The sequence below is a fragment of the Heteronotia binoei genome, chromosome 7 (genome assembly GCF_032191835.1).
Source record: "Heteronotia binoei isolate CCM8104 ecotype False Entrance Well chromosome 7, APGP_CSIRO_Hbin_v1, whole genome shotgun sequence".
Classification (NCBI taxonomy): domain Eukaryota; kingdom Metazoa; phylum Chordata; class Lepidosauria; order Squamata; family Gekkonidae; genus Heteronotia; species Heteronotia binoei.
This window is the reverse complement of record NC_083229.1, coordinates 44989993-45014044: the sequence shown is the minus strand read 5'-3', so window position 1 is coordinate 45014044 and position 24052 is coordinate 44989993. Positions and strand designations below refer to the sequence as shown.

Genomic DNA, 24052 nt, shown 5'->3' with positions numbered 1-24052 from the left:
TACAGCAAAGTGATGGTTAGCCAACAGCCATAACAATGCCTTTCTTTAAAAAGAACTATTCCCTGCCTTTTGCTAACTGAACAACACTTCTAGGAACAACTGTTCTTATTTTGCAAGGATAAGGACAGTAAAAAAAAAAGCTTCATTGCATATGCATACATTTGCATGTGCCAGGAAACCATAGCCAGCAGCACATTCACATTTTAACACATGTGCAGGCCTGACAGTACTTCTCATATGAAAAGTTTGCTGTAGAATTTTTTTTTCATGTGAAGTACCCTAGACTTAACACAGTTCACTTGAAGATAAGCTTTCAGACAAGTAGCTATATTGCATTCATAAATGCAATGGCACTTGCCACACTGACATCTTGATCAGTCTATTTAGTAATGTAGACTCAGAGAGGGTACAGGATTGAGGCTAGGCATAATATGAACCATGGATATAACATAGCTCTAAAATTGATTGATTGCAGTGAGTTTGTTGAGACAAACATGTAATAAATCAATGCTAGCTAAATGGACCTTCAGTTCCAGTATACTAGATACTGCAGACATATAAAAGAGGATGGGTGGCTGCCCTTTTGTGATGCTTATAGGATCCCTGGAGACCTCTGTCTGGTCATTGATGGGAAGAAGATAAACTCTCAGTCTGATCCAGTAGGACTCTTCTTATTCTAACTTCCCACGCTCACAACAGAAGCCTGCCTCATATTTTGAAGAATAGCTGCAATACATGGACCATCGAAGTCTCAACACAGTTCTTTGTATTATTGATCATATCCATTAAGAAAGCCATTCTGTACAAGGCAAACTCACAACATAGGGAATTTTCATAGGGAAGAAATAATAATACACATCTTTGACAATAGCATGAGTGGCACAGAAAGGTGCTCCAGAAAGTTGTGCCATTTATCATATTAATTCATTTTCTGGTGTGGACAGTAAGTGAATTTTCCAAATCCGCTGATGAGACAAAATGATTCCAAAGGCATACATCCAAAGCATGCAGCAAGAACTGTAGCATTTTATCTCAGAATGAGGTGACTGGGCAATAAAATGGAAGATGGAATATAATGTTGGTAAGTGCACACTGGGAACAGATCCTAACTCAGTTCTAAATCACTCAGGGGATTATAAATCATTAGAATCATTATGGATAAGCGACAGAAAGCAGCTGAAAAAATAGACTGCTAAACAGGAGATAGAATAACATCTAAGAATATATAGCCTGACCAATCACCACTTCTTGGGGTGAGAAAACACTATTATTAAAATCACCATGAAAGATAATAAATTATGGAAGTGGTAGAAAGTACCATCAAGTCACATCTGGCTTATGGTAACCCCACAGGGTTTTTAAGGTAAGACATTCCAAGGTGATTTGCCATTGCCTACCTTTGCATAGTGACCCTGGGTTTACTTGGTAGTCTCCCATACAAATACTAACCAGGGCCAAAGAGTTAAGCTTGTGAGATCTGATGGAAAAAGGCTTCCTCGGATGAGGAAAATATATATTTCTTGGCTGAAGGAAGACCTGATGAAAGGGTGTAATAGGATCCAATTTAATGTAAGGGAGCCAGAGGATCAAACTCATAGTTAGGACAACTGAGGAATCCATTACATTTCTGAGTTCAAAGCTCTGTAGACCTCATATGGCTACTTCCTTTTATACATCTATAAATGGAAAGCTGATTCACTGAGTAGGGAAATCATTCTTCTGGATGTGGTACTAATTTGATCATGGTTTGGATCCAGCCAGATTTTTCACTCAGTCTTCCCCAAATTTCTGCCTTACAATAGCCCAGGAATGTCCAACGGTAGCTCTCCAGATGTTTTTTGCCTACAACTCCCATCAGCCCCAGTCATTGGCCATGCTGGGGCTGATGGGAGCTATTGAATAGCCCACAACCTACGTGCTTTTTGTCCATGCAGATGCCACAGTGAGATCAAAGATATGGTTATATCTTGTTTTCTGTGGGGATGCAAAGTATTTCTCAGACTTCCTACTGAAGCTTCTAATTATGTACAGATGCCAGACTTTAAAAGAAAGTATATGGATTGTTATCCACAAATTCATGCTCTCATGCTTACATACTAGGATATTTTAATGCACAGTTTCTCTCCTACTCCTGCTATATCATCCTGGATTTTATTCTTCAAACCCAGATTATTTGCCATCATAATTGCCACTGTGCATTATATTCTAAAAACTAAGATAAATTCACTTAAATTCAGACTTGCACATTCATGTGCAGGCATGAAAATGTTTTGTCAGGCACTCACCTGTTCTTAATCAAATTCTATAATGGCATAGATGTTAAGGCATCTCAAGGTATTCAAAAAATATTCCTGCAATGATATACTTTACGTATTCAAATTAAAGAACCTCTTTGTATCATTGGAACTCCCCTGTTTTGTGAGCATTTTCTGCCCCCATAAAATTTGCTAAAGGGCTAGTAGGGATGCAATATGATACTGAAAGCTTCAAAGTACATTTTATATTAATACAGACCATATGAATTCAAGAAAATCATTCCAAGCTTTTGCAGTAGAGAAGCATCCCCCAACCCCGATATTGGAGACCCAATATTTTTCAGGTTACATACCAACCACTTGTCTTTACCAAATCATATCTCAGCACCAGGACTGTAAGTTTCCTTTTTTAAAAATATATGAAATGCTTATAAATGAAAGGAGTCACAACTTTGCTTTCATTACCTGTAAGTGATATGTTTATGTTGCCACTTCTGTCCTGTTAATGCATATCGTTTTCGACGAATATTAAATCTAGAGCTGCCTCTTGTCTGGTCGGGCACACCGCAACGAGGTTTTTTCATCCAACTTGAAATAAATAAAAGAAGAAATCAGCAGCTCACAAGGACAGTATTTTAATCCTGCTGACCAATGCTAGCCCACTAAATTAACATTGCTTCTCTCTTTCCCCATAAAAGATACCATTGTCCTTACTCTTTTTCACATAGTTTCATATTAACAATTATAAATAGCAAGCCATAGATACCATGATCAGGAGGCAGGAAGCAGCAGAAAAGCAGAATTATAAGCAGAACTGCCCCCTTTATAACTTCTATAAATATTTTGCAAACTCCGTGAAAAAGGTGAGACAACCTGTTTATATATTCAGCAAAGAGAAGAAAGTGTGTAAACCATAAGCTACATTAGCCTTTACTTCAGTTTCAAAGACAGTATTTTCATGGATTTAATAGGCTTGCCAGTTCTCAGGTGGGGCAGGAGATCCCCCAATTTCATAGGCTCCTGCCCACCACTGGCCAGAAGCCCCGCCTATAACACTGACCACTGGCAGCCACCCCTACCTCCCCTCCTGCAATATTTAAAGGGCCCTCCAGCTGATCCTAGCAGCCCCATGGCGCAGAGTGGTAAAGCTGCAGTACTGCATTCTAAGATCTCTGCTCATGACCTGAGTTCGATCCTGGCGTAAACTGGGTTCAGGTAGCCGGCTCAAGGTTGACTCAGCCTTCCATCCTTCCGAGGCTAGTAAAATAAGTACCCAGCTTGCTGGAGGGAAAGTGTAGATGACTGGGGAAGGCAATGGCAAACCACCCCATAAAAAGTCTGCCGCGAAAACGTCATGATGCAACGTCACCCCAGAGTCAGAAATGACTGATGCTTGCACAGGGGACTACCTTTACCTTTACCTTTTACCAGCTGATCCAAGAGCACATGACACATCAATCAGCTGGAGGGCCCTTTGAATCTTACAGGAATTCAGGTGTGTGCAGCCCCCACTTGAAAGAAATCATTTAAAGAGAATCTTCCCTTCAAATATTTTTGCAAGTGGGATGGGGCGCTGTGCATGCCTGAACTCCAAGCAGTAAATTTGCTGTCTGGAATTCAGGCACAGGTTTGCATGGAACATTTCAAGGGCACACAGCCCTGCTTGCAAAAATGATTTGAAGGGAAGGTTTCCTTTAAATGGTTTTTTGCAAGCGAATTTGCTGCCTGGAGTTCAGATGTGCATAGTGCCCAGCCCCTCTTGCAAAACCGTTTGAAGGGAAGGTTCTTTTTAAATGGTTTTTTTGCAAACAGGGGCCACCTACACCTGAATTCCAAGCAGTGAATTCTCTTCTTGGAGTTTATGCTTGTGCAGTGCCCACTTATAAAAATTATTTAAAGTTAAATGGTTTTTGTATGTGGGCACTGCTGGCATCGTTCAACGGGCTGCACTCCCAAAATGATGATGTCAGTTACATATGATGTCATCACACTGGGGACATCCCCTCCCTCTCCTGGAATGCCTCCAAAGCCCCCCACCAGCAACAAGGTAGGACCTGACAACCCCACATGGATATGGTCAGGAATATAGGGGAACAGTTGCTGGCCCTGACCAGAAAAGATCATGGAGGATGCTTGTGCACACCAGAAGCAGATCTGGCCAAGTTTCTCAGTTAAAGATGCCTAATAGAGTGACTGGAGAATATAACAGCCATGGAGAGTGGTAAGAAACACAGGAGTAACACATAACATGTCCTTTTGTAGATCAGAACCCTTATCAAGAGATACTATTTATCGAGGCCCAAGGGTGAGAAATGACTGAGTATGGCAAGAATTTCTAACTTCACAGAAGTGAAGATATAGTTCAAAAACTGGGTGTATTGAGGCCAACAGATATCAATACATACCGAAACTTGTAATCTCTATTTTAAATATATATATATATATTATTATAATAAAAAGCAGCAAGAGTGAATGAACATTTTAAAATATTTATAATTATATATTTTAAGATAAGTTATTCAAGTACAGATAATTTTGTATGGAGTTTGAAGTTACAAGATTAGTAGTTAGCCAGAATGAGTGCTCTTACCAAGTAGGACAGCTAGCTACTGCTAGGAAATGATTTTAAAAACCTATAAATATAGGAGGGTGAACAGACCTAGAGTTTCTTCTCAGAAGGGGCTGCTTGCTTGTAGCCTGCTTTTCTTCAGGTAGCATATTTTAATGGACTCCTATAATTGCCCTTCTTTAATTATCTATTAAGCAGTAATGAATGGTATAACCGTCTTCTGAGTTAGTCAGTGTTAAAAATGCAAATACTTATGCTGTAATAAAATGGAAATAAAGACTCTCTAATAGTATTACTTGTATACTATCCTGTGATGAAGTAACAATATTGCTGAAGTATACCTCTTGCCAGTGCTTTTTTTGTGTGGCTTTCTTCAGGGAGCAGAAAGCAGGAGTTTCCAAACAGCTGAGCAGCAGGGATTACTGTCCAGCTGTTTCATTTAAATGGCTGCAGGGGGCAGAAAACAGTGGTTTAAATGCCACTGAGACATTTAAACCAAACACCTGGCTGATAGTTTTTGTGATACTTTTTCAGCTGGTTTTTGTGTTTTTTATCTGTTTTTCGTGAAGAGCTTTCTTCTTTTCAGTAGTACCATTTAGTAGCACAAACGGAATGCAATAAGTTTACACATCCCAAAGAAAACGGGTACATTCTTCATACAAGTTTGGCAAATTTATTCCCTGAAAATCACTTTCATAGGTGATCTTCAGATTAGTTTACAGCAAGCTTCATTTCTTTTATCTACTCTTCAGTACTTTTTAGGGTTGCCAGCCCAAGCCTGGCAACCAGCAGAAGGGTTGGAAAGTGGCGTTATGGAAGGGGCATGTGACATTGGTTGTGTAAGCAATGTCACTGCATCACTTGCAAGGACAACCTGGAAGTGACAATAGGTAGCTCTAGGAGTCACCAAAGCTCTGTGGTAGTTTCCAGTGATTCCTAGAGCTATCCATTGTCACTTCTAAATTATCTGCAGAACTGAAATACTGGCAGGGCTAGTAGCATTTTAATTTCCATCCCCCCCACCCCTTGGCACAGTGGCAGGCAACAACGGCTATTAGGAGAAGGCTTCCCACCATTACATGAAGACTGACAACTCTAATTTTTATATTAAAAACATGTGGCTAGAATGGACCATACTAATCAAATTCATTCCTTTTTCTGAAGAAACTATTCACTTGAAATACATTTTTTGCTATTAGTTGAGCAAAACAATACTAACAATGCAGATTGCTTAGACATAAACTACCATTTTTAGTCCATACTAGAACTTGGTAAAAAGGTGTCCTTCCTGCTCATTTAAATGACAAGGAGCTAGCAATACTTCATCTCTTCCCTGTGCTCTTGGGGAGAAATCACAATACTCATTGTACCTGAACTAATGGGGGAAGTTTAACTGGCTTACAAATACAAGTTTCTTTTCTGGTGCTAAACTAATTATTTTCAGCAAATAATATAAAGTGTTGCTCTGCATTTGCAAGCCCTTAAATGAGGGCAGATTCTGCAGTGTACCTGAATGAGCCCATGTGGCCCATCACATTATCAGCTTAACACTAGGAGTTCTGAATCAGTATCCAAAACACAGAGGCAACAATCTTTTCTTGGGTCCATCAGAAGCTTTTTACCTCAACACTAGTGAAAAGAGATGGAAGAAAAGGCTTTGGGGGCTGTCACAAAAGAATCCATGTATGCTTCCTGAGATAAGAGCAGGCTTCCAATTTAAAGTAACTATTCTACAGAAGCCATTCATGTGCTAAAGAAAACAAAGCCTTTCTTTAGCAAACAACAGTTAGCAGATTTACAGCAATAATCATGCAAGGGTTCAGTCGGATGCAGATGATATTAGGTGTGCATTCTGGCTGTTAATCTTGTGCCAAAAGGAAATGGTATGGAGTAGGTTAAATGAGCCATGGAAATGCCTTCTCAATAATACGCTTTATCTTCTTGTATGTGTAATATGCCATATGCTTGAAGAGTGTTCAAAAATACAACAGTCTTCTTGTAAATTAGAAGAAAATTGGCCACTTTCAAAATCAACCAACCAGAAGCCCTTCCTTCACACAAATGTGCAGTCCACACCTAAGGATTTGCACAGTCTGGTGCAGGAACAGATTGTTGCTTAGTGGCAGGATGACTGCTTTGAGTGTATGAGTTCAAAGTTCCAATTCCTGGCAGCTCCAATTAAAAACAGGATCTCCTATAGCAAGCTGGGTAAGTCTTCTGTCTGTGACCTTACAGAATCACTGATACAGGTAGAACGGGGATACAAATCACACCAGTACTCTAAAATAACTCCTTTTGTGACTTCCGATTTTCAGAATTAAGTTTCACTGAAGACACTGAAGAAACTAAATTATGAGGTCACTCATTAAATCATAGGGTATGCAGACCTACAGCCAAGTACACTGGCATCACACAAGCAAAAGGTATCTCGGACTGGGGCTCTTCATATCCTGAATTGAGAGCTTAAATTTGGATTGAAATAACAGGTGCAATGTGGGGAATTGAATTATACCAATTTTTGTGTGTGTGATATACATGAACAACTATGAGAGCCTTAAACATTTACTTGGCTGCGATGTTAGATTAGTACCTTGAAAACCCAGGCTGTGATCAGACAAGCACTTTGATCCATCATTGTTGCTCCTCCCCAAATGGGTGATACCAGATGGCCAGTTTGGGTCAGCTTCAAGCTGTCCCAAAGAGAGCCGGCCAGAAATGGAGCACCCCGGAGCTTCCGGACGGCGCTCAGAAAAGGGGCGGGCTGTGGGTGCCCAGAGAGCATCTGGAACACTCTTGCATCCTGTCCATGGCTCCCTGGGCATTCTCCAGATGGCGGGGAGGCACCTCAGAGGCACCCCAGTGAAAAGGTACCACTTTGAAAGTGGTGCCTTTTCAAGCCAGCTCCTGGCAAGTCTGGGACGGGACTGGGGTGGGACAGGGACAGCAGGTAGATGTGCACGTGTAAATGCACTTTTTTGGTCCACCTGCCTCCCGTCCTCGGATGGCTTTAAACGCCCATCTGGTTTCACCCAAAGTGTTCATCCAGACAGCAACAACAGTCCTGCAGTTGTGATTCCCTCGTGCTCATCCAGACTTTCCTGACATCACAGAAAGTCTGGCATTTGTGTATTCTACTGGTTTCATAGCACTTCTGTGGATGTGTGATCACTCTTGCATTATGAAATTGTTTGGAAAGTCAGATTGCTGACTTCCTGTTTTGGTGCCATTTTTTCTGTGTTACTGACATGCACATAAGCACACATCACTTCAAACTGTACTTGTGGGTTTCATCACCCCTCCTCCCCACCCACTCCAGCTGAACTGGAGAGAGCTCCCTCCTTCCTTTTTAGGATGAGGCTTATCTCATTCATTCTCTTCCCCCTGGCTTTCAAAAGCACAGTTTAAAAAAAAATCCCCCCACACTCAACTATAGATCCCAGCAGCCTCCTCCAGCATTCCCATTGGTCACCAGCTACAGCCATCCTGCCAGGAGTTCAAAACACAGCTTCCCATAAGTGCCTACATGCATGCCCAGAAGACAAATGATTAAGTAAAACTGCCCCCCTCCCCACTTTATGCCTGCTGTATCTGATCGATCAGCCATGGGGTGAATGTGCAGTACGGCAGGTTAGGGTGGGGGAGGATGTCTGATCAAAACTCTCAGTTTCAAAGAAATCCAAATAAATTAGAGGCAGCTGCAGAACGCAGTAAGCTTGTTGTCTGACCACAGCCCCAGGCTTGAATCCCCACTCATGCTCTCTGGGTGACCTTGGGCCAGTCCCTTTTTCTCATCCCATCCTACATCACAGGGTTGTTGTGAGGATAATAAGGAGCTGTAAGCTGCTTTGAAGAGTTAAGTGGGGGGTATAAATAAATAAATAATCAGCAGTCTATGGACCTGGGTTACGATTGCAGTGTTAGTCTACTAAGTAACCACACCTAGTTTAAATTTTCACTGTAGTAGGCTAGGGCCTGATAATTTAAAACACCTTGCTTGATTTTTATCTCCATCATGCTGTCTAAGCACAACCATCAAAACCTGACAGACATCTTTGTAGCACCTAAAACTCTGAATGTGGAGTAAATTAATAACATAGCCTTAATGGAACTTGTCTCACTATTTAAAACACAAACACATTTGATGACTGATGCTAAAGTGAATACAATTTTAAATTTTAAAATGTTTATGAACTTGCTGTTACCAAATGGATTTTTAAAAAACTGTTAAGTACAAATTTATTTCCACTGTAACCAGGAGTTGACGATCATTAAGAAAATACAGACCAGGTGATATAGCATTTGTTCTCTTCTTGCAGGCTCTATAAAATATTAAGATTCCCCCCCCCCCTCATATACTTGTACAACTATTTCTCTGCTATGCAGCCAGTTACAGCAGGTGTACTTTGTATTTAAAGTTACCAAAAGAACATAGATCTCCATAATCTTCTGGGAGCTGATATTTTCACCTGCACAAACATCAGGCTCACATGCAATTTCCATGCATTTAAACCGCACAAGCCAGTGCAACCAAGGACAAACACTCAAACACATGGCAATAAGCAAACAACGAAAAGACAGATGCTCTCACCTCAAGGTGATATCACTACATCAAACGAAAGAGGCAAGGGATAAAGCAAAAAACAGAACTATTATATTGTGTTAGAAATATTCTGTGCACAAACATTACACAGGTACATATAGAAAATCTGTCACTGGAGCACAGTATGTTTTCAGTTCAAAATTTAGGTTATTTTTGTTTCATTTTTTAAAGTAATGACCTTCAATGATCAGAACTGGCATTCACCCAACCAGTTTTAATACACTCTGAAGGCACAGCAGAGAAGCCTCTTTCAAGCACAGCCAAGAGGCTGGTGGGCAAGTTACAGAACTGCAGCTACCTCTCCCAACTTATCATCTCTCCAGAGTGAATTGCCCCTTTCCACCTTAGAAGAAGAATATGCCATCAACTGCAACTGACTTGTGGAAACCCAATTCAGAGGGCATTCCAGTCAAGAGGACAAACAGAAGTGGCTTGCTACAGCCTACCTCTCATAGCTATCCTGGATTTCTTTTGTGGTCTCCCATCCAAGTACTTAACCATGGCTGACACTGCTTAGCAGCCAAAGTCTGATGAGCTTGGGCTAAGCTGAACTATTCAGAATGCTGCCTTAGCTGCAGTTAAATATGGGAGTACAACAACTGTGGTTAAGGCTAATTGGGGGATAGAAACCAGAATCTGAGGCAAGCTGCTAAACATGGTCCAGTAGACCCTGGTTATCTTCAACAGCTACTAAAGACATCCTCAGCATAATTTATTCATAATGAAGGCATGAAGTAGCTAATCATTCATCCCTCCTCCATCTCTGTCAGGTTGGTTAAACTGAGAGGAACTGAACAGGCCAAGGTCACCTAGAAAGCCTCATGACAGACTAATATTTGAACCTGGGCCTCGCAGATCCTAGTCCCGCATACTAAGCACTACCCCACGCGGCTCTCACTCCTGTTCTCTCAATCTCACTTTAATTCCCATCTTTTCAACCGTATGCTGATTAACATAATCAAAATAGTGAAAAACAGCTATCTGGACAAGTAGAGTTGCCAGCTTCCAGGTGGTGGCTGAAGATCTCCTGGGATTACAACTGATCTCCAAGTGACAGAGATCACTTCACCTTAGGTTGCCAGGGATAGGAGGGGACTTACAAGAACTGGGAGGGAGGCCCAGGTGACGTAGCTGGCAACATGGCTATGTTATTTTCATCATGCACTGGAAATGACATCATGGTGCAATGTCACATTGACACACTGGTATTTGGGCAAAAACACTATGGCAAAAAATGACTTTCACTATAGTGTTTTTGCCTGAATACCAGTGCATCGCCCAGATGTCACTAGCATAATGTAATTTTCTGTGCATGCTGGAAATGATGTCACCACATCATTGGCAACATCACCTGGGCCTTCCTCTTCATTCTGGTAAGTCCCCCTGGCAGCCAGCTGATCAGTGACAGGGGGTGGAGCCTAGTGGCAGGGGACCTCTGCCTCCAGCAATGAGCTGAGAATCCTAGTTCACCTGGAGAAAATGGCCATTTTGGAAGATGGACTCTTATGGCATTATACCCCATTAAAGTTCCTCCTTTCCCCAAACATTGTCTTTCCTAAGTTCATCCCCAAAATCTCCAAATATTTCCCCACCTGGAGCTGGCAACCTAATGGACAATGCCTCTGAACTACATCAGTGACAATCTGTATTTAATAACATTTGCTGTCTTGATAATACAGACATAGACAAAGGCTGTAATGATCCAAATGGCCCCTTATTTGGCCCTTAGCTTCAAAGCCATGATTGAGAAGAGCTTCCCAGCTTTACTGAGCATTTGATATTTTTGTAAAGAATATTGTACGCATTGTAAAGGGCTTTGTGCTCAAGAGAAGAATTTAGCATCAGAAGACAAAATCCACAGGTAGGCAATCAATATTCCTTGTTTCATTCAATATTCTTTCATCTCACCAGAACTATTTATAATCGAAAGAACTTCTAAAAGAAACAGAAATGATCTTTGAGAATAAAAAATATAAATGATAGTCTCCTATAACCTTCCCATACACTGGCTTTCTTTTAAATTGCAGTGGTCAAAATATTGTCAAGTAACTGCACAACACAATTTGCTTGATGGAGTTTTAAACAATAGATTCAGAGTCCCACTGTGATGTATGTCAAAGCTGTTGCAATGAAATGCATTGCCTACTAACACCATAAACTTTTGCACATGCTACTATTGTTAATTCTGACACTGCAGTTCTCAACATAGAACACATTCATTTATGGCAACTTGTCTTTACTGGAAATATACACAACTTTAAATTAACCATCTTTAATATATATTTTGGAGTGTTTTGTTATTATTTAATATCTGTTCTTACCTTGCTTCTTTGTTGCATTTCTGCATTTGAACAAACTTCTTATGTGAACTTGTGTAGAGTGCTTAGTTTATGATGCTAATATAAATGTCATTCCCCATGATACCTATTCCTTTTTAATAGAGAATCAGTACTGGGTCATAATGCTCATCTCAATTAGGACTGCTTCACTAAAGACAACATTTTCTATACTTCCAACAGTCCCATGTTGGAAATTGTGTGAATCAAACATACAATACAAACAATATTCATCATGTGTGAAACATCCAACTACATACAAGATTCACTCCATTTCTTAGATAGAAAGAAACTTCATGTCATCCTGTTTAAAGCTGCCCCGTTCTATATAGCAAAGCACCAGTCAAGTTCATATAATTCCTTTCCTCATTCCATCCTCTGTCACACATGCCTTTCACCTATGCAGATTCAGTGGTCCACTGCGTAACCTTTTCAGTGGTCAAAGGGAGTCCATTCCTCTCTTTGGAAAAGGTGGTTGGATTCAGTCCTTTGATTCTAGCAGTGGCTCACATGATGAGTTGTTTGGAGATTGCACCTCCTGCCGCTAAGTGCTGCAGTGAGGGGAAGGGAAGATGGTGCCTTTACTGGAGGGTGTGAGGAGATGGCAACAGAGGTGCCAGGGCAACAGTTGAAGCAACATGCAGGCGCACAGATTTGACTGAATAGCAGAAAGTAGTGCTGTCAAGTGGTGTCATCACCATTCCAGGTTCCGCTATCCAATCAAAAGCTGTCTGCCAGTTCAGTGCAGCAGCCTCAGTCTTCGTGTCTTCACCAATCCCCCCTCCAGTAAAGGCATCATCTTCTCTTCAGTGGTGCTCAATGGTAGGAGCTGGAATCCTCCCAGCAAGCTGCTGCCAAGTTCATTTTATGAATGCAAACTCAGTACTGACTACACAGTCAATGAAGCTGAGGGAAATTGCTACTGTTTCCTTTTTAGAAAAAAAAATAACTTAGGGAACTCAAGCAAAACCTCAAAGGTCCTCCCTGCCTAGTCCAAAATTGTATGTGATGCCTCTTGTCCACTAACACAGAGTACCTACAACCCTCTACAACCTTTCTTATTCAGGGTATGGGTTAGATGTAGATCAGGACATCACACTCGCCACCCTTCTTGTCTCTCTAAAAATCTACAGAGAGTCATTACCATCTCACACTTCATGTCCTCTCTCTTACTCCCAGAGACATCCACAGACAGGGTAGTCCAGCCCCCTTTACTAATCAGCCCTCACTCACAAAGAGCTATTGGGGTCAGGGCTCAAACACTGTTCCAATCACTCACTGCCACCATTCATTCAGATCCTAATAGTATAAATATAGACCAAGGTACTAAAGTATGCATGTGTGTGGTTCTTTCTCTCAGACACACAACGCACTATGTTAATCAAACAAGAAAAGCTTTTATTTATGATATAAACAAGGTAGTAAAAAAGTGAAGTATAAGAAGCAACAGTTCACTTACACTGAACTTTTGAACCGAAGTCCTATTCTTACAACTCAGATCCTTTGGTTACAATTTGACTATATCACTCTGCTTCAAACAGCTCTTCTACATAGTTCTGCTCTGTCATAACTTCTCTTTTCATCTCAGTGCTCCTGCCATTTTTCAGATCTGTTTTTCAAGTCTCCTCTCAACATTTCATCAGTTCTTATTGGGTGCTCTTAGGAAAAGGCTGATCCTAGCCTGTCCATCATACTATTATTTAAACAACAGCGATGGGTGCCGTCTCTGGGTTGGAAAATTTCAGGAGATTAGGGGCAGAACCTAGAGAGGTCATTGTTTGAGTGGGGGGGGGGACCTCAACAGGGTATAATGCCATACAGTCCATCCTCCAAGGCATTCACTTATTCCAAGGGAAGTAATATCTGTTGTCTGGGGACCAGTTGTAATTCCGGTAGATCTCTGGGCCCCACCTTGAGTTCAGCAACCCAAAGTTCTTCATTAACCCTAACCATTCAAGAACTAGAAGTTTCTTTAATGGTCTCTGATGAAGGGAGCACTGATGCTTGAAAGCTTACACCCTGAAAAATATTGTTGATCTTGTATGGTTACCAGCCTCCAGGTGGCACCTGGATATCTCCAGCTATTTCAATTGATCTCCAGATGACCAAGGTCAGTTCCCCTAGAGAAAATGGCTGTTTTGGAGGGTGAACTTTATGGCATTATGCCCCTGCTGAGGTCCTTCCTCTCCAGCTTCAGCCTCCACAAATCTCCAGGTATTTCCCAACGCAGAGCTGGCCACCCTATCTTTAATGTCCTAGTGGACTCAAATCTGGCTCTTCTAGGTTTCTTTAATGGTGTTCTCTTTCTCTCTCTCTCTCTCTCTCACACACACACACAGAGTATATCCCTAAAACCATATTAGCAAAAATAACCAAAACCCCTATTTAGGACACAACAAATGCTATATAGACACACATTATGTTGCTGTTGTTTGCACATATCTTGGTGGAACTTTTTAAAGACTGAGCACTGTATCTCAGTATGAAACAATATTCCCTGTACATTCTGATAAAATAATGGCACTTCTGTTCAGCTAACTCTGAAAAGGTACCTTTGTATGTCAAATTTAGCCGCCCTGAGCCACCCGTGGGAAGGGCGGGATATAAATCCCGGAATAAATAAATATTCTTGCATAAGAAACAAAGAAGAGGAAGCACTGCAGAAAACATTTTTAACAGGTTGAAGAAATTGGAATGAAAAACCCTAGGTAAAGTCACAAAGATGAAGGTTAGATTTAGCACAGCAAAATGTCAGGTTACTAAAATAAGACCCTGCTTTTGCATAGGTCCCTCTGGCTTTTCTCCTATCTATGTACTTTCCCATTGATAAGAATGATTTTTCTCCCTTTGATTTCAATAGTGTACACAATAAGCAGAGTACTGATTCTAGGAGTAAGCTGTCAGACATTCACCTAGCAAGAGCAGCTCTCAAATGCACAACTATTACACAAATTCCAGTGCAATTAGTGAATGCATTCTTCTAGTGTAGTGCACCCTCCTTTCCTATAGGGGGCAGACACACATCAGAATTCCATGCAATAAGGAGGACCACTTATCCATGTTTTTTCCCTACAGATACTGAAGACTACAATGGTATTAAAATCAGAGTTGGCTGTGATTCCACAGTTCTTTCACAACTTTTCAGAAATCATATTAAAATCAATGCATAAGATGATTTCCTGCAACTTTTTGCAAATTCATAGATTTAAATGTTTAAGGGAAATAAGATTCAATCACAAGAAAAAAATCACAAGATGATTCTCAACAGTCAAGCATACTTCGCTATTAGGATATGAAGTTACTGCCCAGTGTTGACAGCACTTAGCTACTGCCAGTCATTCGATGGCTATCTTTCTAATGGAGGCACACATTTTAAAATTAATACATTATTTGTAGAATCCATACCAGATGACTGCAAAATGTTACAACTGTTTTTTGTTCAGTATGGTATAATAACAAATTTCCATAGGTTCCAGATTAGCTCTTGAAAAGCTTACTTTGGTTATCCTCATTACTAAAAGAATGGGGGGGAGGACCTTGTGGAGAAAAGTGTACTACAGACACAACCAGAAGCTCAGAATGTATTTACTTTTTAATTATATTTTAATTCCATTTGTCCTTCCTGTGGAAAGGACTTAAAGTGGCACATAAAGAAATAATGAAAACAGCCATCAAAACAATAAAATACATTAGAGCACAGAACCAGAGAAACGTTAAATAAAATCAGTCTCAATCAATTACTTGGCTGGTATTAGTAAACAAAGGGAGTGGTCACTAATTACAGTTTAGGGGTTGTTTTGTTGTTGTTGTTGTTGTTGCAATAACCTCCTTTCCCATCTGCCAAAAGGAACATATGTAAAAGAAAACAAATTGAGTCCAGTGGCACCTTTAAGACCAATGAAGTTCTATTCAAGGTATGAGCTTTGTTGATCTTAAAGGTGCCACTGCACTCAAACTTTGTTCTACTGCTTCAGACCAACATGGCTGCCCACCTAGATCTATAAGTAAAAGAAAGACATCCCACATGAATTGAGGGTTGCTATTTAGGTGTCTCTTTGTGTCTACAGTGCACGCTCTTTACGATCATCAAAATGCCTCCTTCTGTATTTACTTGATGTGGGCAAATATACGTCCATAATTTCTTTTTCCAATTTGAGCAGATCAGTGTTATTAAGGAAAGGGCACAACTCCTTGGCATGCAGCAAGTCTCAGATTCAATCCCTAACACCTTCAGTTAAAATCTGGTAGTAGATGGTATAAAAGACGCTGGGGAGCTGCTGCCAGCCTGAGCTGGTAATACTGACTTTGATGGGCCAAGGGTCTGGTTCAGCATAGGGCAGCTTCAAGTGTTACACCATGATGTCAGAATATTTCCTAATGATAGAAATAGCGTAAGGGTGTAATATAGCAGCAATTTCTTTTCTTTCTTAAAGTAGCAATTTTGTTGCCACCCTGCAAAGAGGTAAAATCAAGAGCTACTCATACCTGAGCTCTCACTGTTGTGACTCCCTCAGGTAGAATGGCCTTACTGATGAGGTCAGGAGCTTCCTAATGTTTTATCATTCTAAAAAACATGCAATATGTAACTGTTCAGGAAGGCATTGTCATAAAGAAATTAGGGAGGTAATACTAATGTCTGAAGAATTATAGGCAATATTATTTTTTTAAAAAACATTGCTTATTTGGTGTGTTGTGTTTTTTTATTTCATCTTCTCTAATTTAGCAATCCAGTTTTGTTCCATTGGTTGCTGTATGTATTCTACTGGCCTCTTTGGCATTGTTTTTTTTAATTCTTTCATATGCCTTGAGTCTCAATATGGAAGACTGATGAGTAAGTAAATAAGCAAGTGGTGCAAATGTATATGGCACCATCTCTTACAGAATTCATATGTTTATTTACAAGGATGCAGATAACCCCACTTTTTTCACATCCATCACTTCCACTGGAGGCAGTGGAACCTTTGAAAAAGCATTTGGGATCAGTCATGGACTTGTTGGAAAAGAACAAACAGAAACCCAGTCCAGACAAAACAATAATACTGCTGATCAGAAACATGGCTGACCTATTACCACACACTGTACTTTATTTGTACAGCATCAGACTTTTCTTTAAAATTCAGATCTGCAGATTCCCTGGTGCTCCCAGGTGATCAGCTCTGGTGGGTACTCCAGACAAAAGGGATCTGACTATAGACTATTCATGCTTTACTGCTGTCTGTGTGGGTCTGCCTTTGAAATTTCAACCTGTCCAGAATGCACATGTCCAGTTGGTGAAAGGGCAGGTGGTGGGGATGATTTATTTCTCTATGCCGTTTGCTAGTTAGCTCAAAGAACTGGTTGCGGCCTTAAAAACAATATTTGACCTGGAGTCCAGCAATCTCAAGGATCACTTTCTCCTGTACAAACTCAGTACAGTCATTATGGAGACTCTCTTCGGTGTGCTCCCACTGTCTGAAGTGCAGCACTTAGTAATAAGAGGGAATGACTTTTTGAGAGCAGACCTGAGAGCAGACTTTGGAATGCCCTCCCAAAGGAGTCTGTCTGGCTCATCATTATTGATGTTTTGCAGACTATTGTAGACATTTGTCTTTAAAAAGGGATTTAAGCAGACAATTTTTTTAAAAGCAATCTTTTGGGTAAACTAATGGTCCGCTGCTCTTGTATAATACTTTTACTGGTTTGGGTGATTTTGTGGAAATGTGATGCCGCTCTATTGCTGGTTGTCATTTGTTCATATTATAGTTTATTTATACTATTCTTAGATCTACTGTAATTCACCTTGGAGGTTCTCTTTCAAAAGGGAAAGGTAGGCTATGAATGATCATAAGACATTAAAGAGCAAACAGTTCAGTTCTGTATCAAGTAACTGGCCTCAGGAATTATTAATTCTATAACATATGAATGCTCAGGTGGATGCTATATTACTGAAACAATTACAGTACAGCACTCTTACAGATAAGAGTTTCTCCAGGTGGATCAGGCAGTTTTGTACACAATTATCTTGTCATTAATGGAGCCTCCTCATCCACTGAAGTAAATGTAGAAACTCCACAGCCAAATTGCACATCAGACAGGTGAAGGACCACCCATCACCATTTTAAAGGGGGAATTTTGGCACTTAAAAATTGTTGTAAGATCTGGGTCCATGGTGGCTGCACCATGGTATCTTGTTCCTCCCCCCCCCCCGCCCCCTCCCATTTTGACACTTGTATAAGGCATGGTACCACTGCACCTTGTGGCAATTTTCAGTAGTAAAATTCCTCCTCCAAAATTGTGCCTGCTGCCATGGCTTGTTCCATGCCTACCCATGACCACCCATACTATGTAGTTTGGTACCCAGTGGCACAGAAATTCCAGCTTGGAAGCATCCAATAACACTGCTCTCCTACAGAAAGTAGACTGTAGAGAGCTAGATGAGGATCTCTCTAAATTGGGCAAATGGGCATCCAAGTTTAAAATTTGTGAGGAGGGAGGGTGGCTCAGTGGCAGAGCTTGGTAAGCAGAAGGTCCCAGGTTCAATCCCCGGCATCTCCAACTCAAAAGGGTCCAGGCAAATAGGCATGAAAAACCTCAGCCTGAGACCCTGGAGAGCCACTGCCAGTCTGAGTAGACAATACTGACTTTGATGGACTGAGAGTCTGATTCAGTAGAAGGCAGCTTCATATGTTCATATGAAGTGTGCTTCCTTCTAACACACAAAAGCTTTCATTCTGAATAAAACATTGTTGGTCTTAAAGGTGCGACTTGACTCCTAATTTGTTCTTTGGGGAGGGACGGTGGCTCAGTGGTAGAGCATCTGCTTGGGAAGCAGAAGGTCCCAGGTTCAATCCCTGGCATCTCCAGAAAAGAGTCCAGGCAAATAGGTGTGAAAAACCTCAGCTTGAGACCCTGAAGAGCCACTGCCAGTCTGGGTAGACAATACTGACTTTGATGGACCAAGGGTCTGATTCAGTATAAGGCAGCTTCATATGTCCATATGTCCAAATGAAGTTCAACATGGGCAACCATAAAGTAATGCATATTAAGGGAGGAAGTCTGATTTTAAATGTATGTTGATGGGATCTGAACTGGCTGAGGCTGAGACTGAAAGAGATCTTAGGGTTTTGTGGAAAACTCAATGAAAGTGTCAACCCACTATGGATAGCAGTAAAAAAAACACCACTCCATGCTAGGAATTATTAGGAAAGGGACTGAAAATAACCAATATTGCAATGCCCTTGTATAAATCTATGGTGCAGCCTTTTTTGGAATACTGTGTGCACTTCTGATTGCTATATTTTAATAAAGACTGCAGAACAGGGAAAAGAATAAAGGAGGGCAACCAAAATTGTTAAGTGGGCTGAAGAACCTTCCCTCCGAGGAAGCACCATCTAGAAAAAAGGCAGGTAACGGGACACCATGAAATAGCTTTATAAAATTCTGAATGGGATAGAGAAAATTGATAAGAGTGAGCTTTTTCTCCCTTTCTTATAAGCCTAGCACTCAGGGTTGCCCAATGAAATAATTTGGAAATAGTTTCAGAACATGAAGGAAATACTTCATTAATCAATGAATAATTAAATTATGGAATTCATTGCCAAGGTGCATGGCCTCACGCATAAATAGGTTTAAAATGAAGTTTAACAGATTCATGGAGGGAAATTCCGTAAATGGATACTAGCCATGCTAACTGAAGGGAGACTCCATATTCAGAGGCTGCAAACCTCTGAAGTAGCAAGGGCCTTGGCCCCTATGCCTTGTTCACCTTCCAAGGCCTGGCTGCTGTGTGAAACAGGATGCTGGACTAGGTAGAATAATATTCTGGTTCAGCATGCTCTTCTTACGTTCTTGAGTGCTGAACATTACCTTTCTTCAGTTTATGCTCTCAGTCAGTCTCTCCCAAGCAACCAAGAAAGGCATGTGAATTACTTATTATTACCTATTAGTAAGTGGCATGTAATCTCTTTTCTGTGTACAGGGAAGGGACAGGTAAATCCCTCTGGGTGATGATGAGAACATTCCATTCTGGCCTCAAATTTCCTTTGAAGTGTCTATGGTTTCCTTGTTGTTTTGATACATTTAATAAGCACTGTGATGAATAAATATTTCAAAACTAAATTTAAGTGCCAGTATGAAGATGTTAACGTTAGGAGCTTAGCCACACCTGGACATGACAGAACACTATCTACAAATCTAAAAGAAAATGCCTCCTAGAATTAAAATTTTGAAAACATTAAAAAGAAAAGAAAAGAAAAGAAAAAAGAAAAGAAAAGAAAAGAAAAGAAAAGAAAAGAAAAGAAAACATTAAAAATAAAAGCACAAAGAGAGCTAGCGATTTGTTCTGTTTCCATTATTTAACATTTTGATGTTTCTTTTCTGTACTGTTTTCAGCTCCTCAGTTCTGGAGACCTTCAGGTCTCGGATCCATCCCATATGGCTGCTTAGCAAGACAGCAGGGAAAGTGGGTGTAAGGGTGATTTGGCAGCTGTGTTCATCCAGTTTGAAATGGGAAGTGATATCATCAGCATGACGCTCTAGAATTCATCCTAAACTCTATGGTTCAACCATGGTTTAACCATAGAGTTTTGGATGAATTCTAGAGTGCCCAATGAGATTATTTTAGTTTGGTGATAGACATGAGGTCGCAATTCTGATTACCTTGCCCATTGTCTAATCATATCAGGACCACTTTGTTGCAATGAGCCAATGAGCATCAGAAATGCAGAAGTGGGAATCGATCCACTGGAAAAAAATTGAATGCAACAACGTACGGCGCAAACAGCTCACTCCTTACAAAACTTACTAATAATTAATAGAACCAGGGGTGGAATTCTAGCAGGAGCTCCTTTGCATATTAGGCCACATACCTAATAAGCTTTTGGAAGACTGGCTACGTCAGGGGTGTGTGGCCTAATATGCAAAGGAGCTCCTGCTAGAATTCTACCCCTAAATAGAACAATGGAGACATTCTGTTGCAGGAGTTCCATTTTGGAAGCTATATCAAATAATTTGGAACTCCAGAGTGCAGGGGAATTAGATGCTTATTCACACCTAGAATGAATATTAGTACACTATCTACTAATTCTGTATACAATATTTGGATAAGCAGAATTTGGAGAGCATCTCTGTGACAGAGTGCACTTTTAAAAAGCTTAGAAGTGCTGTGTTATCAGATAAAGGACTGTAAGGGTTTATTTTTTACAGAGTCAGAGAGCCTTGAATGACCGGCTGCTCTAAGCAATCCAGTTGGTTAGCATTAGTTGAGCAGAGAAAGACTTCTGAATAGGATGCTGAGGAGGATGGAGTCTGATTTCAGTCCTAGTTGAGAAGAATCAAATACTAACACTATTGGAATTCAGCCCTGACTGACAGCAATTTCACATGGACAGAAGAACTGTGGAAAGTTGGCAAGGATAAGTGGGTAGTTAGATGGAGACCCCCATCTAGTGAGAGGAGAATTCTCCTACCCAGTCAAATAGGGAGTTAGCCCTGAAGAATGCAGAAATCCCTGGTCTGGTGTGGACAGAAACTGCCTTTAGAGACTTTATCAGTTAAAAATTCAAGATGAGTACTGGTGTTTCAAGAAAAGGAGATTGGGTACTAGAAAGAGTGTACCAGCCTTTTGGAAACCAAAAGAGTCAGAATACTCAAAAAAAGTGTACTGGAGTGCTCAGGGAAAAACTGAAACAAAAACCTCGCAACATAAACATTTAAGTCACTATGACTAGTTTAAGAAACTCTCAGTAGCCTGAAGCATAAGAACTAAAGTCTGTGCATGTACTGATTTTACCTCAGAATTATCTACATTGTGTTACCTTAGAAATGTTCAACCCATTATTTCATCTGACCTTTCCTCGCTATGTTAAATATTTTCTTATTTTTGATTTAAAAATGCCTTGAGTGCCTATTTAAGTTGTTTAAGTTAAAGTGGGCTCCTAATCCTTCCCTCGGGTTCCTGGGTTGAACCAAAAGCCAAAACGTCATACTGTGATAGGACAGGACAGCCAGAGTTCTTCAGCAAAGAAGAAAACACATCACTAGGGTGGCTCAGTTAGGAAAGGGAAAGGAAAACAGAAGGAAGTGGATGGGGTCATCATAATCTCTAATATCTTTCTGAAATACAGGACTAGAAACTTATTCATAATTGCAGAGGGAAAAAAAACAGAAAAAGGAAACATAGAGGGCATCCATTTGTTATAAAGTGAAAATAGCTGCATACCTTCTTTGAAAACTCACTAAAAAGACTTGAGATGTAAGGAAAGAATGCCCTTGTTTGAAAATGTGATCTGTTTTTTTTATATGGCCTGCCAAATACTTTGCAGTTCAGAAAACATTCTACCAAAACTGCCGATGCCAATCCAGGATTGGAAAAATCATTTCATTCCACTCTCTCATGCATTATTGCACTGAAAAGCAATACTGACAAGCGGGGCTTCATGAGCGCCCTAAGGGAAGGTGAATGGGTCAGACATCCTTGAACTTTGGGAATTTAGTGAATACAGAATCAAACGTCAGCCTAAGAAGCAGAGAACAATGACTCATTTTCTGCAAGGTCTAGGTTTCAGTAATATATTAAAATATTTAGTAAACAAGACAGAGAATGAAAATAAACTGTTCTGTTAAACTGACATGTACTTTTCAAGGCTGACTGCAGCTTCAACTGATGGAGATTTTTAAGTGCTACATTAGTGGTTCAGGAGAAAGCCAGAAGGATAACCGGGGGGGGGGGGATGTAGAAAAAGCTCAGCAGGAACTCATTTGCATATTAGGCCACACCCCTGACATCAAGCCAGCCGGAACGGCATTCCTGCTCAAAAAAAGCCCTGAGGATAATTATCTGTTGCATAGTGCTCAGATAGGAAATTACCATTTTCTACTATTTTGCACCAGGAAGAATTCACAGATTTCTTTTAACATATTGGGGTCATTTGCTCGTTCCATGATTGAAAAGAGAAACTGGATATTCAGCAATGTTTTTGTAAGTTTATTTTTTTAACAATAATCTGTATAGCAACTCTTAAACTTGAAAGGCCTTTTTTTTTGTAAACGTAGTGCTAGATCTAGTGCCAGGAATATTCAAAGATAATGCAGCAACTAGGTCTCCCATCAGAAGCTGCCCTTGCCCTTTGCTGCTCCAAGTGGCAACAGGAGGGTGGGGAAAAATGTTGTCATTCTGTGGGCCATGATGTCATTTTCAGGGAAAACCTGGAAGTGACATAGAGTAGCCCTAGTTTCTGGCAATTTCTAGAGCTATCCTGTCTTTTCCTGAGCTTCCCTGAAAGTGACACAGCAGCACACATATTGTTACATCCTTGCCCCTGAACCTCTCCTTCAGATTGTCAAGCAAAGCCTGGCAACCCTACCTTCCCTTCCTGCCTGCTGTCCTTTCTGACCCTTGGAAAGTTTATTATTGAGAATATGAGATTCATAAGAAGTAATGCTCATGAGAGTTGGGAGGCTGCAGTGGGGAGATGGAATGGATCTCTTCTTCCTCATCTCCGCAGCCTCTCAAACACCACGGCTATTACATTACTCCATGGGGATTCCATGATGAACCTGGGGATAAACTTTCACACAATGAGAAAGGACAGCAAGAGGAAATATATACCAGGAATTTTCACAAATGACAGTAACTTTTGCTGATAGATCACAGATCCAAACCAAATCAAGAGTAATTTGAGAAACAGTAAATACATAGAGCTCAGAACAGATGATTCCCTAGTCCAACTCAGTATGGTTTGCTCTCTTTTTTTTTAGGAACAAGGCCTCTGAAAACTGTCTGAATCTTAATACAAATGAGGTAATACGATTAAGTAACCACTTGCCACTAGTTGTGGATTACAGCATGATGTTTAGCATTTAATAAACTAAATTAGGGTTGCCCCTCCAGGTGGGGCCAGCTTTTACAAGTGATTTCCTGCAGGCAGAGATCAGCTCCTCTGGAGAAAATGGCTGCTTGAAGGGTGAACTCTATAGCATTGTACCATGCTGAGCTGCCAGCCATCCTCAAACTGATTGTTCCATACAGGGATTTATTATTATTTTTTTTTTAAAAGGATCTATTGAACCTGAAAAAGATGTAGTATTTTCCAATATTCCCAAGTCCCAATATTGGCATGGTGTTGGGATTTGTGAAATAATTGGGATTGCTGATTTTTTATTGCTTCATTATACCCAAGGGAACTATTATAGCAATGGTCGCCTTAGGCTATAATAGAGAATCAATCTGGGGGTATCTGGGGCTCTGGGTGGACTTTTTTTTTTTTTGTTCTTTTAGGTAGAGGCTCCAAACTTGCAGCATTGCTACTGGTAA

The 24052-nt window shown here is 40.5% G+C and overlaps 1 protein-coding gene across 2 annotated transcripts in view; it reads right to left on the bottom strand.

Annotated features, from left to right (window-relative positions):
• Positions 1 to 24052, bottom strand: part of MMP16 (matrix metallopeptidase 16) — a 287970-nt gene that overhangs the window by 141305 nt on the left and 122613 nt on the right. The window contains exons 3-4 of one of the 2 annotated variants that reach the window (XM_060243541.1): positions 9413 to 9427; positions 2721 to 2843 (exon numbers count right to left, since the gene is read on the bottom strand). In XM_060243541.1, the coding sequence (XP_060099524.1) occupies positions 2721 to 2843; positions 9413 to 9427 (138 nt within the window). The remainder of the gene's footprint in view (positions 1 to 2720; positions 2844 to 9412; positions 9428 to 24052) is intronic. The other variant, XM_060243542.1, reaches the window with a different exon arrangement.